Consider the following 18,995-nt stretch of genomic DNA (forward strand, 5'->3'; position numbering starts at 1 on the left):
CCCTACGTATTCAAGACTTCATAAAATAGAGGCTTTCTTACACTTACCCTTGTAACACAGATCCTTTATCAGCCTAGATTTCCTTTTAACGTATTTCCTTGCTGTTACTGTTAATTAAAGTAGTTTCAGTAGAAATGCTGCTCTATTATTTTACTATTCCTATTTGAAATTTGTTTCAGATGTTTGTCTTCTAATAGTCGGAAATCTTTCCAATTTTCTAACCTTAATTTATTCCTGGCCATTATTTTAGACCCATCTGATCCCAGGTCCACATTGTTTTCCTCCTTGGCCAGCTTTCCAGGCTCCTTGATATTGACTCCAGTGTTTTTATAAAAGGTAATCATATTGTATCACAGTCTCTGCTGTGTGATGATAAACACACCAGACTTTGATGGTTGCTTGATGACATAGGCTTTACTAATATAATTATCCTTGTAGCAACAACTGAATTCCCCTCTCTGAACATCAGTAAACAATACTGAAAGCCATATTTCAGCTACCTTTTAACTGCAACTTTGTGAAATGAGTGAAGTTTCTGTATTTCTGTACCCCCACTAGATGTCCTTCACCAGTTAGATGCATCTTTCACACCCACATCGTGCCCGATGGTTCATAATGATCCTGTGAACAGCAAATACACAATCTTTTCCTCCTCCTGTCACTGCCAGCTAAGTCATCAGTCTATAAAACAAATCCATAAATGTAGTATAAAAGTAGTAAGTCACACTAGATGCCACTTACACCAGCCTTTGGTCTGTTTAATTCTCCTGTGCCTCCCAGCTCTGAATTTACCACTAAAGCAAAGTCAACTCCCCAGGTGTTGCTTCCAATCTTACCTCCTGTTCATATACAAAATCCAAGCTAGGCTCTTCATAGCTAGAAGTGGCCAGGAGCTTTCCAACAAGAGGGTTTTCTCCTTTCAAAATACTAAATCATCAAAAAGAATATGCTCTTTATCATCTAAAACGCTGCCTTCTCTCCACATTAATATGAACAAAAGTGACACTGAAAACCAGGCAAAATTCACTGGAACCCCGTCTCTCACTCTGCCAGCTAAATTTGTGAAAGTGGGACTTCAGAACGATCATACCAAGTTACACCAAAGGTACATCTTGAATTGAAAGGCAGCCAGCTTCACATGGAGAATGAGGTCTTTAAGAAGTGGGAAAGCACAGAACAACAGGCAAACACATAACAGGATCATTAGGAATAACAGAATTCCTACCATTTGTTATTTCCAGTTTGTTATTTTAAGGTCATCGTTATATCTGACATTCTGTTTTTACAAAAATACCTTTTTTGTCTCAATTTCCTAGATCTAAATAGTTTTGTCTGTTAGTCTTTGAGGCTACTTACTTTCCTGTATTGTGAGGCATACAACATGTTACTAGCTATATACGGTGGTGACAGTTGTTTCTCCTAAGTAACGTGCCAGCAGGTTCATTACAACATCATGTATAAGCTTTCATAGATTCTCCTTTTTTAAAAAAAACAAACTTTAAGAAGAAGTTTACTGAAATTAAACATATGTTATTCTTTTCACAGATTTATTGCTTCAACAGCACATTGTAAATGGACTCCACTGAACACTCTTTTTTTTGGCAGCAGTTACCCAGAAGTATAGTTTAATTGTGGCTTGCTTTACTCAAATTAGTTGTGTCAAAACACTGGAAGAGGCTCAATTCTTTAAAATGCAGAACTCATCCCAAACCCTTTTAAGTCTTGCACTGAGAAGGCACAGCATAATTTAAACATACATAAAAAATTTCAAAATCACTAGTGCACCATAACTCAAATTTCAAAATATCGAATGTTAAAAGGAGGTAAATAGGACACTGGTACTAAGCAAAACCCTATAGTTCTTAAGATGACTCTTTCTGGAACAACTACAGAAACCTTTATAAACAATCACTACCCTACACAGACTGTCCCATGAACTAGATGTGTGTATGCTGTTCTTTCTCTCCACAGCGACAAGTCTAATCTGTTCCAGTTTGAGGTAACTGAAGTATCTTTAATAATAATTCATTGAAAACTACTATCATAAGGCAATTCTAAGTGCTATTTTCAAACACTTCGAACAGAAATGTAACAAATACGAATTACAAAGTCCTAAAGCTAAATGTACCATTCCTGTTGTATAGTCTATTTTTCTAAAAAATAGATGGCAAGCAAACCAACTGTGTCTAACTGCAGATAACTTATTCCCAATGTGTCACATGAAGATAATTCTGTTACCTAATGATTTGCACTATAGATACTAGTAACCCTCAGATAATTTAAAATTTTGGGGGTCGAAGAGATATGACTGGACAAAGAATGTCACCTATGAGCCAGATAAAAACATAAAGAACAGGGATAGCCAACAAGAGCCCCAGCATCTTTACTGAAGCCACAGAACGATGGAAATGTGGGTCTCATTGAGATACCAATCATTCACGTGACGTAATTTTAGTGCCATCCAACCTACACATATAAAATATATGTATAAATATATATTTACGAATAGTTATCAGCAGGAATCTCATGAAATTCAGCAAGCATGAATGCCAAGTCCAACCCCTGGGATAGATTCACCCCCTCCACTAGAACGTACTTCCCATTGGGTGGATGAATGGATGGACGGATGGATGAATGGACAGTCGGATAGATGGACAGATGGATAGATGGCAAGCAGATCTGCTAAAATGGACCTGGTGGTCCTTGTAGGCAGTAGGTGAGGCATGGAATACAACAAAGGGATGTATGCAAATAAAGAGAAAAAGCATAATGAAAAATTTACATAATCCTACTGAAGTGTAATGTACATTCGGAAAGAAAGAGAATTTACTCAAATATCTTTGTGCAAGGTATTAAAAAGAAGATCAACAATGCTGCAATCCGGCATGAATAATAGAACATTTCTTTGTATACAATTTCTAAAAGATATAACAGCTCGTTTGGTACTTCCTCAGTTTAGGTTCAATAATCCCTACAACTCTGCTCTGCTGGAATTTTTTTTTTTTTCTGGTAATAACAGCTGACCTATGCCACTGCCTACATCAACATCGCTTTTCACAAAGGGGACATGTATTTGGCTGTGATGTTGTACTAAGTTGATACTGTCCTGATCTCTAAATTTTAGTCCAATTCTATTTTTCACTTTTTCTCTGTCTTTATTTTAAGTTGTGAATTCTAATCTTGTTCTGTCACTGACTTGCAATATAAATTTGGCCAAGACATTTATGCTCATGTATTCTTAACTAGCATTCAGTCTGGGGAGTGTAAATGTATATGCTGAATACTAATAATCTGAGACATTCAAAACTAGTGGCTAGATTTTAAAATTTTGACATAAACCACAATTTAAAGCCTAGCTTTCAATTGCAACATCTACAACACAAACAATTGCAGTTGCATGAAAATGTATATACATGAAAAATGTTTGACAGAAGCATAAATACTCTAAATGTATCTTTTTTCCTGTTACCATGTTACACAGCTAAAATTACTGTGTAAATAAACATATTTTTTTACTAAATTGCAGCTACCCAGATTCCAAATACACATTCTCCACAGTTATGTATCTATTAATCTATCAAGTATTTAGTCTCTACATCCTTTAAACAAAGGGGGAGAAAAAGGAGAGGGAAGAGAGAGAAATTATGAGATACAGAGATGATCTGGACTTTGAGTTTGCAGTACATGAAATTCCATTTTCTTTCACATACACAGTTTCATGTTCACTCAAGAAAAGTATTCCACAGATAAATCTTTAAATTCATAAATTCAAAATTATTAACACCTAAAGATTTATACTTAGAAACTATAAACTAAGAAATGCAGACTTACCACAGGCTTACCAGAAATGTTCCTATTTCTTTTCCTTATGCAGCACTCTGTAAGTTTATGAGGTACAGAAAGCCTACTACTCTTAGCACAGGTGACTTTATTTTATAAAATTTTAAAATTAAATTAGCATTTCTGATCCAAGTGCCACAAGCCATTGTTGAAATGGGAAGTCAAATTTTACATTACGTATGTGACAGTCAATTTAAAACCTATTTTCAAGACACACTGGGTTAAAGACACACTGAAAAAAATTGGGTTTTAAACTAACTTAAACTAAAAAACTGTATTGTAAACTGTATTGCTCCAGGTAACTATCCAAGGATTGACTAATATCAGTAAGAATCAAGACAGCTATTGACAAGCCAGACTTCGTCAGTGGTTCAGCTATTAAATGTGCAGAATATCCATAACTGCACACAAGGCACACTCTGAAATCCTTAAGAAAACAAATATGATACAACCTTAGATGCCTAAAACAATACAGATTTTACAGCAATCATGACTATGTCACAAAAGAAAACATCACCTATTCTGCTAACCCACCATGTAATAAATTACTGGTGTCTCTCTGATCATTTCTTCCTTCACTCAGTAGCTCCTACTCTTTATCTCAGAAAGTTAAATTGTTAGATTCTGGAATTATTCTTATCTCTGAAGTAGTATTGCTTTTATTACAGAAGAAACAGAAGCTCTGAGGAAGGGCTAGAAAGCCTCAAATGTTGTCTATTTATTTTAATGGCATAAGCTGAGTTAATAAAATAGGTAACTTTTGCTCAGAAACCTTGCCTAACATTAAGTATTTATAATTTTTTAATAATAATGACACTAAAGACCATCCTATGTCTCTTTCAAAACCACTGTGTTTATGTCAACTATGATCAAGCCCTGATATTACAGTAAGAGGGTAACCACATTATAGTTAAGATCAGAAGAGACTTTCTCAATTTTAGAATGTTAAAAGGGAAGACAAATGAGGTTGTTGTTATGGAAAACTCATTTCATGGATGCAACCCTCAAAACTCCTAATCTACTCTGGTCAATATATGCTCAATAAAGCAAGATACAGTATTCCACCCTTTCTGCCTAAACCCTAAGCAGATCCAGATCTGATTTCATATCAATTTAGATCAATGGTAGTGCTGTGATAGTAAATATAAAGTTATGTTCTACAATCAAGATTCTGATTTTATAGTGTGTAGAAAAATTCATTGCCTATTATCCTTATGCTACAAAATTAATTTATTTTAAAAATAATAATAAATGGAGCTAGAGCTAGTAAAGAGAAGGAAACTAGAAGGCAAGATCTGTGCAAAGGTAATGAATTTGTCACCTAGCTTATTCCTCCTCACTTGCATGAAAAAATTCTATTAATCAGAAATCAATTTAATTAAAATGGAATTTATTATTCTACTACAAGAACACATAAACTTTCTGTACTTGCAGCTCTAAATGGTCAACTACAATCTGAATCTTTTTTTTTTTTTTAAAAGAAGTTCTTTCAGTGGTCTCCCAGCATTTTGGCCTTCAGGTTTCATATTTTGATCTGTTCTTATGCGAGCTAGAGAATTATTTTTTTATTTTTATGAGTTCTCATTTTCATGTAGGTCTATGTTTCAAGAAGCTGGAAGATGCAGTAATAGTAAAGCAATTCACAAGGGCCACGCTTTCAGTTTGGTTCATCAAAAACACAATGATCAGAGCTGACCGTGATTCAAGCACAGTTTCCAGATGAACTAAAGGAAGTAACTACCATTACAAGAGGAAGAATTAATCAACTGCCAAGGCTTCTAAACCAAAGGAAAAAAATCAAAGATATCAAACACTTAAGTCCTATGGACAAAGATCTTCAATTTGTCCCCCACACAATCATACATTAAACAGATGTTTTATGTGGTTGCACGACTTCAACTCCATTGTTGGTGCATGCACCAACTGACTAATGAATAAAGATGCTTCTTGTCTGTTGCCTGAAATGTCCTGGAAAGCCTTATTTTATTTCACTTCAAGAAGTATGCTGGAGCAACATGCTCAACCAACCACAGATGACTAATATAGACCAATAAAATAAACTACAATCAAACTGAAAACCAAGGTACAATTATATTTGAACAAGCATGATACAGCCCTTTACTTGCACAATTCAAAGCAGAACTGGCATAAAAATCCATTTTTAAAACAGCCACCTAACCCATAAATTATGTCTATCATGTTGTCATAACTGAGTAATGCATGATCTTAACAATCACTTGGTTTTGCTTATCATTTACATGCTATATTAAATGGAACACCACCACTGATTTACTATTAAAAAAAAAAAAATTCACAACCCCAACCATGTCCCCTTTCCAGAATAAATACAACAGCTTCTCTAAAGTAAGCCAGGATTTAAAAAACTCTATTCCATAAAACTTAAGTTAAAAATTCTTTATAATGAACTGGTTTAGTGATAGTCCAGATCATTTATTAAATAACAACATTTCAGTAATAATTAATACTGTATAAGAAAGTCCCTTTGCATAGCTAAACATGACTAGTCCTAGAAAAAGCAACACCTATGGAAACATATCACTTATGGAAAAAATCCTTGCAATTAAAGACTCGGTGCTTGTAAAGATGTGTTTCTTTAGAGCATTTTGGTGTAATATGAGTAACTTCAGCAGTTCTTGTGGTAAGACTAAAAACCAGTCTTTTGGACTATGAATCAAACTGCTGTACCTTTAGCTAATGAAACCGCATTAACCCCATTTCTTTAGTGCAAGCCTGGATTTAATCCTATCAGAACCTGAAATGCTATTTTATGCAGGCAAAAATGTAATAGTACAAAAAGGATGAGCACAAAGCATTCTATGCTGAGTCCCATGCAGGAGATTTAAATGGAAAATACCAGCAACTATCTATGTAACCTACATTAGATAAAACACCTAGACTAGTACCAAAAAGACTAATACAAGGGATCCAAGTTTAAATTGATTCATCCGTGTAGAACACTCAAATAGTGCATATCAATGAGCTACCATTGTTCAAACCCATGTGCTTTCATTGTAGCCACAGAGGGATGTAGCACAGCTCCAAAACCCGCCCATGATTGCCCATAGAGAAATTTAATCTCTGCTAATCCTTATTGAAATATCTATCCATGACTCCATTATTTTGGTTTTCTTCTGAGAGAGGGGCTGAACTGCATTCAAAGACTATTTAATTCAAGGCAACACTCCATGAAACTCAGTCTCGTTCAAATCTACAATTTGCCAAAACTACTAACTGTGGAAAACAGCAATTCAAGAGAGGAAAATAAATTATATTTATGGGCACAGAACTATAATTCAACAAATCAAGGCAGCCCTTCTATAAAATAAAGTTATGCTTAGGCTTTTTATATCTTTATCTAGAATTACATGAATCCAGAACTCGTGGCTTTAAGATAAATAAATAAGACTCACCATTTATTATAATTTTAGATTCACATTGCTTAAAAAAGTTAAATATATATAGAAGTCATATAATTCTATGACTCCACTGCTAACTGAAATTCATATCTAAATTTTTTTCCAAACAATGCATAGTTTTTTCCTTTAATTTCTAAGCTTAGATTCTCCTTCCCCTTTCTGGGGAAAAAAATATTAATTTACCTTTTGTTGCACATAGAAACTAAAGTTCTGCTACCCTCATGAAAGAAGGAACAGTACCTAATTATTTTTCAAGAACTATTATTTTAACTAAAAGGAAAAAAAATAGATTTTGGAAGAAGGCTTCTTTCCTTTTTTTAAAAGCTAGAGAGCTTGATTTTATGTGCATAAGAATACATATGGTGAGCAGAATGGAGTTCTGGTATTAGCATCTTGAACCAAGTAGCATCAGTCTGGCTGGTCACTTTTAAGCAAATTTGTTTGCATAAAACAAGCAAAAGATCTATCACCCAAAATGAAATAAGAAAGGAAAAAATTATTTCCTTCCATTATTTCCAATGCAAATAATTTAGTATTAGAAGCAAAAAAACCCCAAAGGGACACAGAAGAAATCTTTGTTATTATGCTTCCTTAGATAGGTTACTACAGAAGAAACAGGTGATCAGACAGAAAAAGGGAAACATGCTAGGACTATCAGCCAGAAATTGGAAAACTAAGTTTTTTATATGCATAATTGTATCCATTTTAGTCTATAAACCCTCTTCAACTTTTAACTCCCTCAGTCCCCTCGTATGTTACTTAATAAATATTTGGCGTGAGGTCCATTTATGTCATAGAAGGACAAAAGAGATTGAGGATCTATCTAGGCATAGAATCACCTAAGCAACTTCCCGTCCCCTAACTTGCAACAAGCTTGTAAATTCTCAGAAGATTTAAAAAATCACCTAGGTTAGAAGAGTTTCATGCAGAGCTTACAACAGAAGCATAGGTCCAGACAGCTTTATGCCTAGAGAGAATTCTAAAAAGCAAAATAAGCAAGACCACAATTAAATATTAAGTGCTGAGGCTATGTGTACAACCCTGGCTTTATGTTCCCTGCACATACCAAGAATAAGAACTCAGCCTTCACCCGCTGCTGTATCCCATAATAATAGGCATTCAGCTTTTTTTTGTCCTTTATCACGTTCCTTTTTTTTCCTGTCTCCCATCTTCACAAGAAAAGCAAAGCACTTCATACAAGAAGCCTTGAAGCAGGGTTACACCTGAGTTTTCAAAGTTATAATCAAAGCACCAGGCTAATCAGTGTTCTCACTGACAAAAAGAGCACTGAGAAGTTTAAGCACATCTGAAGCACAGTTTAACATTTTATATAAAAGATGGCATTACTATAACGGCTCTAGCCATTACTTGGGCACTTCTCCCAGCCAACATCCCCTTAAGCCCAGAGGGATATAACAGGACATTTACTCTGTACTGAATCATAAAAAGTTGTCCCTAGCTGAATTAACATCACCTGCAGAAATATCTGTATTTTCCTTAACATACTGCTATCTAAATAAGCTTGACCTGACTTGACCCAGTTAAACTTCTGACATCTAATGAGAACTTAAGGTAGCACAGCTGAGATCATAAAACAAGCATATGCAATTGTTGGAGGATAATCACACAGAAACTAAATCACTTCACAAGTCAGTTTTGGGCACATTTCTACATTTTTGGATGCAAAACTCATTCAGAAAATAATTCTGACTGAAGTACCGGTGGACCCAAGAAAAACATTCACAGCACAGGCTTCCAAAAAATTTTACTTCTATTCACTTACGTGCAGATGCATGTATTATTAGCAACTAATCTTTTGATTTATCATTCTAAACACATTGTTCTACAATTAACACTAGAAATCTTCTTCATTCTTTCCCTTCCAAATAATACTTCTTTGCTTATTTATTCCATTATTATAACTAATAGAAATAACCAAGAAGACCAGATTGTCCAGGCAATGACAGGTTAACAACAAAAGGTTAAGTGAACTGCTAATGCACAACAGATGTACATCTGATTTTAAATCTAACATAGATATTTTGGGCTATTGGTTTATAGAAGTTTGACCAACTACCATCTGGATATGCAATGTAACACACACATGCATGTGCTCAGCGTATTTCACACTATTTCCATTACATTGCTGCTTCTGCTAAACAAGGAGTAACCAACCAACCCTCATGCTATGTCCCTAAAGTCATCAGTGAGAGACCTGAGTAAACCAAGGAAAGGCACATGCTCTACAGAAGAACTTCTGCAAATACCTCATTCTCCCCCAAATCCAAATGGCTTCCACTCATCCCTTTCTACCCTGCTAGCTCTCTTTATCACATAGCAAAGAGAGATGTGCATCATTTGCATGCTACCTCTACATGACCATCAGTTTTCACAGACTTCTCCTTGAATTCCCTCACCTACCATCAACCCCACAATGATTCTCACACCTGATGCTTTCTATTGTTTCCTCCCTATTTCCCAGCTCCCCTATTTTTACCGTATTACATCTTGGAAATTATGGATGTACCTATTTTTTCCCCTGTCACAATTTGTCATTAACTACCAAAAAGAATCTCCATTCTTGCAGGTCCAAGAAATCGTTTAAAAATGAAAGACAAAGAACAGTGCTTTTAAAATAAAATTACAAGGGTTGCAGCATGGAGAACATTTGTTTCTTTTAAAAATCCTGTTTCATTTGTTATAGAAGAAACAATTGGCACATATCATGAGATATGAACAAAAGTCAGGGATACAAGACTTGGAGAAAATGCTAACTTCATTAACCTTAACAGTTGTAGCTGGGAGAGGCTGAGTGCTCTGTCTTTTCTTTTTAAAGCAGTTACCTTCAAATTAGTAAAATTTGGAGTCAAATTTGGGTAAATAAGGGTCAGAACTTTACTAATTTAATTAATGCAAAAACTTTACTCATTAACGGATTTATCCAGTTTTTCTGATTTACGATCTCACTTCTGTATCTTGCAAAATAACCTTGATAATCTTATACCTATTAATTACAATGGGTAGAGATCTCAAGTGATTCACAACAGTCTCAATTTTTAAAAATAAAGCTAGTCTGGAGATAGCATATTTCTCATTTCTAATTATGGCTTAGAAATATATTGCAAAGGCAGTATTTGTACAGAAACTAAGCACTTCAGGAGAACAGCAGGCTATTATAAGCAGGACTGGAATCACAAATCAAACCTGTCTCAGGATGGAGTCATTACATGATTATAGGATAGCTCTTAGAAGGAGAAAGGAATCATTACCACATGGTCTGAGGCATCTTGGCCCAACATCACGCGTACCATGCCACAGTGTTTAATATTAAAGGAAACAGAGATCATTATAGTTGAAATGTAGCCTCAGCCTAAATCAAAACCGATTTTCTAAACCTTTCAGCTTTACATTAACACAGTGTTCCTATGTTTAAAAGACTTATCCTTATCAATTAGCAAGAATTCTCAGCTACACAAAACAAAAATCCAGCCAAATGTTTCATCCAGAAAGGCAAAGATTAATAGCAACAGACTACAGCATCAGAGCTCAAGAAGGAAAACAGAAGCAAAGAGTTTTTAGTCCTTTATCTTTACATAGATCTTTGTTGGTTTATGGTTCTTAATGACATTAATCAAACATTTAAAGGGATACCATCTCCAGTACTCTTTTTCTTTATGAAAAAATAAAAATGAACCATATTTAGTAGTTCTGTTTGTAATTAACTTGGTGTTCAGGCAGGATAAAGCAATGTTTGTTAATAGTGCTTTGCTTGTACATATACGCTGGTTATTCCAGCTGGCCATAGTCATTTTATTGATTTTAATTTTCTCTGGCTTCTCTACTGTGTTTTCAGTTGTGTTTCATTAGATGTTCAAGGTGAGATTACAATGAAGAGATTTTAATATAACAGGGAGATTAACAAAAACAGCAGATAAACCTATGCTGGAGGAAGATGCGTCTCTGCCTAAGCATACCAAAGTAATCTCATGTAAACAACTTGTTTTGTCCTGTTCCTTCCTAGAAGCCTGGCTGCCCTCCTCTCTCCCATGTTCTACTGCCATGTAAATCCAGGAGGAACAACCTGGCTCAGATTCAGTACATACATTGAAAGTATGGGTATTCTCCTAGGAGCACCACCACATTTCATTGGTTCTTCTACCTTATGCAGAGGTGGGAAGCCCAAATTTTTGTCCAACTTTATTCTCCCAGGGTGCTTCTGTTTTTTCTGCAAAGAAACCCACTTTCATAACAGAGCAAAGCTGCTTTCTGTTCAGGGCTGACATTTCCACTCATGCCCTACCTTGCCCACCTATTTCTACTGACGACAAATTTTCTACTGTCCACTTAAAGATGTTTAAAACACAAATAAGGTATAAGTTAAAGTCAGCAAAGCAAAACTTGGTGAACTTGTGGCCTCACAGATACTCCCAGAGTACCCTCTTTCACGTATTTATTTCTGTCCCTCAGCAAAGTTTCATTTCTTTAACGAACTCGCAATGCAACAGTAGGCAGACTGTGCACTAATAAAGAGTTTAGCATTCTAAATAGGTAACTGAAAAAGCCTTCAAAAAACCCACCTGTGATTTCCCACATCCTTCTGTCTTGAGTTTGCCCTAGTTTTTAAAAAGAGGGGATCTAAACACATATTTTACTGCTTGTATTGGTCCTCTCTTTCATCTAACGGTCCCAGGAAGCTGGGTATATAGAAAGAGGGAGTATGTACTTCATTTCATCCTGGCAGCCTTTAAGGATAATCCTATTTAATTTTATAATCCTCCTTCTGCAATGTCAAACTTTAGCCTGTATGTGTCAAATGGACCATGAATATTGCTAACAATCTTTTTTTTTCCCCTTTTATGAAAAATTGTTGGTGATCTCTATTTTCTAATACTTACCCTCACCACAAAAGAAGCTCTAATTGTCTCCAGTTTCTTTCGGAAAAGCATCTGGCATGGAAGTTACTCAATACCAATGTGTAATGGCAACATCACTGAAGTGGGGAGGCAGGGGTACTATTTTTGGCTGACAACAGGCTTGGTATTTAACCCATGTCAGGCTTGTATGTTGGTACTTGTATGGACCAGGATGTGTAATGGCATAGTAGCCCTCCAGCTTGATCGAAGCAAGAAGTCTATTAAGAAGTCTCAGAGCCTTACACCAGGAGCTTACAACCTGTCATAGCACAGCTTCTCAGGGCAATTCATGAAGCCCAGGAGTTGCTCCTGACCACCGGCTCTGAGAGTCCCACAAAAGCAAGGACCTACCTTGCATGGGCACTGCACTGCAAATGTCAGGCTCACTACTCACACCCAGTGCAAACAATCTGTGCATTCCCAATTAGTCTGACCCTATGCCAGGAGAGGAGTTGCAGCAGGTTAAGTATTGCACTGCCACTGAAAGAAGCTGTACAACCAAAAGGTAGCAGTTCAGTACAGCCCTCCAAAACTGTCCAAGCTGTCCAAAAATTCGAGTATACTTGCATGTGAGACACTACTGTCATTGCAGGAATCACTAGGAAGTGTAACTAAGAACTATGTTCCTTGGGAGTTTCATCATATTAAAATGTTGAAACACTGTGGTTAAAATCCTTCTCTAGGATTCTCTAGGTCAAAACAAGAGAATCAACCCTCAGAAAAGGCTGAATCCTATCCTCAAAAGTGACTGTGTGCAGAATTTTAGAAATACAGAAAAAAAAATTTTATTGTATTACTATTGTTCGATTACAATTTCATTCCACTTGTTCTGAGACAACCTGTAAAGTCAGACTATCCTCGATGGATAGGTACAAAATAAAAAATTCCAGTTTTGTAGAAGCTCTATTATGTGTCCTAAATTTAAGAGTCATGTGAATTTAGAATATCCTAAAAAACTAAAATATTTTGAATCCATTTTGTGTCATTCCCTTACTATTAGTTAATAGCACTAATCTTCAAAACACAGTTTGTGTCAGAAATAAAAAAATCATACATTTCCTGTAAGGGTGCTTCAGGTTTTTTTCCAAATCTTACTGAAGTACCATACGAGCATTCCATTAGCCAAAGAAGGCACATAGTTTTTTTCATATCCCAATTTATTTCAGTTTTATTGTAAAAGTAGGACGTTACCATCAGAAGTATTTGTTAAAATGTTGTTGTCCAATGATATTTGGCACATCTCTGCATGACACAGATCTACTGACACCCATTGCTTTGCTCATGCTGGCAGCATTGCTTTGGATAGTGCTCTTTAAATGTATGTATAACAGCTGGAGTAAAACTGTGACTTCTTGTCTATAAACTATTGATCAGATTTTCAAATACCTGCTTGTTAATGGCAATGAGGCCTAATAAAAGCACCATACACTTCTCTAGAGCGCGCTCTTCCCTGGATTGGATTGGAGATGTGTTAAGACTTGTTCCCACTCAAGTCACTGGGAAAATGCACATTAATTTTCATTGCAAATAGTATTTGACACTGACCCTTCAGGGATGTAGAGAACTATAAATATGCTATTGACCATTTCACATTCCTAAGAGTCAGTGAAAATATAGAACCACACAGACTAATTTCAAAGCTTCTCTCCAGTAAATTAACCCAGCTGGCAATGCTGTCTGTTTAGGCAGATCTCCACACATGTTCTGTTAGACAACCTGCTAAGTGCTGCGATGAACAGCATAGCTGTGTGGAGCTGCATTCTTCTGTCCATCCTCTGTGTATACATTTGCTCCTGGTTGCACTTCCTAACAGTCTAAACATATCCCATTGCTTGAGGTATAAGAAGACATTCAAATCCTTTCTCTATCTAGCTGTTCTCTATTGCAGACTGCTTCAGTTAAAAAGAAAAAGAAACATTGGGAAAACCCCTGCCTGTCACCACATAGCCATAGAGTACTATCTAAGCAATTCAGTGCTGAGAAAAAAATTACATTAAATGCCTCTCTTTCTGAAATGAAAAGAGTAGGGAATAAAGCACACATTTGCCATGTTTACAGCTCTCTTCAGGGAAATGCAGTGGGACTACTTCAACTTCCATGCTAGCAGCAGAGCAGATTGTTGGTAAAGAACCAGTAGCCAGATTTCTTAATTCTAAGTCCACAGCAAGCTTCTCCTACAACATGCTCTAAAAGAACTACCAGTTGTAAGTTATATATATTACCAGTTACAAATAAAATTCCTCAACAACATTTGACATGCTTTTTTTTCTTATTTCAAATATTATGGCAAAACACAAGCAAGCAGTAGAAACGACCATTTAAACAATTAATGGTCCAGCTCTGCAATTCATCACTTTCAGAAGAGCAGTCTCACTGGCATCAGCAGGACTGCTTACATCCTGGTATTTGGCTAACAATGAACAACAAGTAGGCAGTCAGCATACAGATGGAGAATTCTTGGAAACCTCTCCTTATTAATCTTCCCGCAGCACCACTGCAGAATCCCAAAATGTACTCAACGCCAATCCCATTGAGCTACAAAAGGATGTAAGAATCCACAGCGTTTTACCGAGGAGTTGGATAGGGCTGTCAACATTGATCATGTGAGCTCTGAGATTACATCCAGGTCCCCGTGATGGAGTTTCTAGACAGTCCACACATATCTCCAGTCTTTAGTTTGATTAGAAAATATCCACTGAGTTATGTTTCCTTCATTTGTCAAGATGGGTTGCCAAATGAAGCCAATGCTGGCAGTCAGAATTTGGTCAGTAATTATCTGTGAGTACAGCTCTCATTTTTCACTTGTATATTCACATGTTTAACATGGTATGTTATGAACCCCATTATTATCACCCCTCCATACTGGCTTTTGACGAACAGCTCAAGAAAAAACACATTACTGAAGCTCTCAAGAATTGTGAAATGAGAAGTATGGGGAAGCTTTAATGTTGTGCTGTACATTACACGCTTTACCCAACCGCAACTAGTGAACTACTCAAAAAGCATCTAAATCCCACTTCAAGGGGATAAGGTGCCTAACATCTGCAACAATATTATTCTGTCTTTCTGCCTATAAAAGGAGCTGTTAAGACTTCTACATAGACATTTTTCCAATTTCCTGAATGTCACTGGCATGTCAGGTCTCCCCATGCCTTGAGAAGTTGGAACCAACACCAACATCCTAACTTGGATGGCACAGCAATTTTATGCATGGCCTTTTTTTCATTTTATTGAAGATCCAGTATCTTTTCACAAAACTAGCCCTACAGCATCAGCCACACATCTGTACTGCCATGTATAACCCTCCCCTGCACATGATGGCCAAACCTTTTCTATTGGCCTTTACACTTCTTCACTCTTCCTCCTGTGTAGCAAAATCACTGCTGTCTGTCAGACTGCAGTCACTTTCCTCAGTGAATAAAGACATTCACTAAAAGGCGACCATCTGAAGAGCAGAATGGTGGCAGTTTTGTTGTTAGACAGAGATGCTGTATTTCACGCTGAAAAGAAAAATTACTGAGTGGAATCTAAGCTGCATATTAAGGGACTTATAGCCCACTTGTTGGCTTCCTAAAGTGTAGGCAGCCTCGTAATCCTAACCCAAAGTCTGCAGCGCTTTGAAATGAGAGTGTATGAAATGAGAGTGTATCTAAGACATTCATACCATATTTTCTCTGCAATTTCTTTATATATAAAATGAAAAAATAAATTTTAATTGAGGTAACTACAATAAAATATTTGTAGGTTCCCATTTCAACGGATTTTTACATCTTAGAAGAGAAAATGTAGTTTGAAATATTGCTTGGCTCTTTTTGCAGGGCAAGGCCTAGAGGAAACAGGGTGGAATATGCAATGTATGTATGATGTTTTTTCAAGACTTTTGGAAACAGAGCAACTTACATATGTAATAGAGCCCAAGCAATGACTGAATAAAGAATGACAAATAACTTCAGATTTGTTATGACAACTTTGACATAATAGCACTGTGCAATTTTTTTTAACTATGTGCCTGACGCAGCAACACTCTCAGGAAGAACAGCTGCTTAACTACTTCACTGCAAACAAGACTATGCAGTTGAGGATCATGACACCAGTCAAGATCAACAACAGTTTCCAGTTTTATTTGAGATACATAGGATAGTTTATATTTCAGCTGCAGCTTTCTGAATGGGGAACATGATCTAGGCGCATGCATGCTTAGATGGCCAGTAGGCTGGAAGTAAACTGGTATCCTAGGAAAAGTCTGACTGAATCAAAAATTACTAATGGGGCTCCTAGGGAACTGGGGTCTATGTAAACAGTTAATTTCAATTTATAAATCAAGTCAAAGGAATTACACATATGCAATGATGTACATCGCTTTTGAGCAGACATTTGTGATAATTATCTCTACCAATTTCTTTGCAAAGATTTTCTTTAACCTAATCTTACCCATACGCAATGTAGAAGGAAGTAAAATTCTAACAAGACCAGAAGTCAAATACAGAAGTCAAATGCTTTTCCAGAACATAAAAATCCTTTACCTGATTGCTTTCAAACCACCTTCAGTTGACTTTCAGTATTTTTCTCCACAATGAATTCTGCTACCATGCTTTGGAAAATCTGACAGAACGTCAATAATCAGATGCCAACCATTTAGAGTTGTGTGAAAGTTGGCGGTTTCACTTTGTAGCAGTGCAGGCAAATATTTTATTTGGTGTCAATCCACCTATGTTCCCTCTCCACCACTTTCAGTTTGGGTTTTGACTTTTGAATAAGTCCAAACAGGCAAATGAATAAGCAGTCAAAATTTCCACATTTTACCTGGTTTCACTTCATGACCATGCAAATAAAAACCAGGCAGGCATATCTTCATGAATCAACAATGGAGCAAGTTAGACATTCAAATTTGGAAAGAAATACAAGAAAACATCTATCACATGATTGTGGTGATTTACACCCATCTAGCCACCCAAAAAACCCAGGATCATCATGATGTTAACTCTCCCCAGCGCCATTACTGTTTGTATTCCATATTCTGTAAAGTGCTGCAGGCGTGTGCATTTATGATGCTATATAAAGGCCCAAAATGAGAATAACAGTAGTAATAATTGTTTTTGTTTTAAATCCTGCCAGTATTTTACATCATCCCAGCTGCTTTCTACTCTTTCCATCAACCCCCAAGTATCTTGGGATCACAGCTCACTGGATCCCATTGCTGTTGTCAGTGCCTAATTCTGGTCTTTATCTAGTAAAAATCATGACTGACCCAACAGAAATTATAGCAGGTGAAATTTGTTTTAACTAAGGGAGGTATGCCACCGAAGTAATAACCGTTCAAAAGGTCTGAATGTATTAACATTTCTGCTGAGAACATACTCATTGTGTACTTCTATAGAGTAATTGAAAGGAAAGAAGGATACGGAGCCCAAATCCAAGTAACTACAGGTACCACATGCGGGAAGTTGTGAGGTAGAGAAAAAAGGCCACAGGGATGAGAGGAATGAAAGAAAAGGAATAATGAAGATGAGAAAACAGATGCAAAGTATTGCTAGAAGTAGGAAAGGCAGAACAGTCTGAAAACTAAGATGCAAAAGATAAGGAAGATAACACAGATGAGAAAGATAACTTTAGAATATAAGATGGGGATGAAGAACAAATGGATTACAGATGGACTGGAGGAGATGATGATACAGGGAAAAGGAAGGAAAGTGAGCATGGAGGTAACTAATTACAGGCACACACTGCAGACCAAGATAAAATTAGGGATGGAGATGAGAAAAGTTGAAGAAAGAATGGCATAAGAATAAAAAGAAGATCCAAAAAAGAACGGTTTGGGACTGAGAGACAAAAGCGTAACTGGAAATGGGACAAAGAACATCAAAACTTTACAGGATAAAGGCAGAAGTACGATTTGAGAAAAATTAAGAGTGGGATAATAAAAGTATGAATGGCAAAATGGTTAAAAATAAGGATAAGCACAGAGGTAGAACCCAAGAGGATATGAAAGAAAGAAGACCTTAGGAAAGGGATGGGAGTGAAAAGAGACAGATGAAGCTGACACTTAGATGGAGACCTTGGTGCTACCCCTGCATGCACAGTCATCTTACCAATCCACCACAGGTACTGAAGGAGGCGAAGGAGCCCGGGTAGCGGAGGACAGCACCACTGTAGTAACAAGCTCTCTCAGGTTGTGACTGTGCAGCACTGGGTGGGCTTCTGCCCTCACCCCCGAGCCGCTCTTCCACAGCAAAGCCAGGAGCCAGGAAGCGGCTGTCCCTCTTGAGCAGCAGATAGAGCTCCCGAGCAAAAGCCGGGATCCTCAGCAGCACCTCATCTCCGTCCTCTGCTGGAGGCGGTGGCGGGGGGGATGGTGGTGGTGGCAACTGAGAGGCAGCACCAGACCCCTGGGGCAGGGGGGACCAGTGGTAAAACTCCTGAGATTCATACTCATCCTCAGTGTCCTCTTCCTCTGCCGCCTCCCCCACAGCCTGCGCCTGCCCCTCCACCGAGGAGGAGACTGAACGCACCTCCCGGGAACTGCCGGCCACTGGGCTAGGTGTGACAGGGGTGCTGAGGGTGCTGCTCTGGTTCCCACAGCTGGGGTCGGCGCTGCAGCCCCCACCACCACCGCTGCCACCCGCCGGCTCCTGCTGGCCCCTGCTCCACAACGCGGGGAAGACGATCTCCCACTCCTCGGTTTCTTCTGAAGCATGGAGACCTGTGGGAAGGCCAGCAGATGCTTTAAATGAGTGGAGCACCCAGCAGCACACAGCACCTGCCAGAAACCTACCCTATGCCCCCCACAACACCCTCCTTCTGGGTC

General features: G+C 37.4%; 1 protein-coding gene across 1 annotated transcript in view; it reads right to left on the minus strand.

Annotated features, from left to right (window-relative positions):
- The window catches only part of ADAMTS19 (ADAM metallopeptidase with thrombospondin type 1 motif 19), a 151,869-nt gene that overhangs the window by 131,903 nt on the left and 971 nt on the right, over positions 1 to 18,995 (minus strand). Inside the window, exon 2 of the mRNA XM_072859462.1 lies at positions 18,280 to 18,890. Coding sequence (XP_072715563.1) covers positions 18,280 to 18,890 — 611 coding nt within the window. The remainder of the gene's footprint in view (positions 1 to 18,279; positions 18,891 to 18,995) is intronic.

Source organism: Ciconia boyciana, chromosome 4, assembly GCF_034638445.1.
Source record: "Ciconia boyciana chromosome 4, ASM3463844v1, whole genome shotgun sequence".
Lineage (NCBI taxonomy): Eukaryota > Metazoa > Chordata > Aves > Ciconiiformes > Ciconiidae > Ciconia > Ciconia boyciana.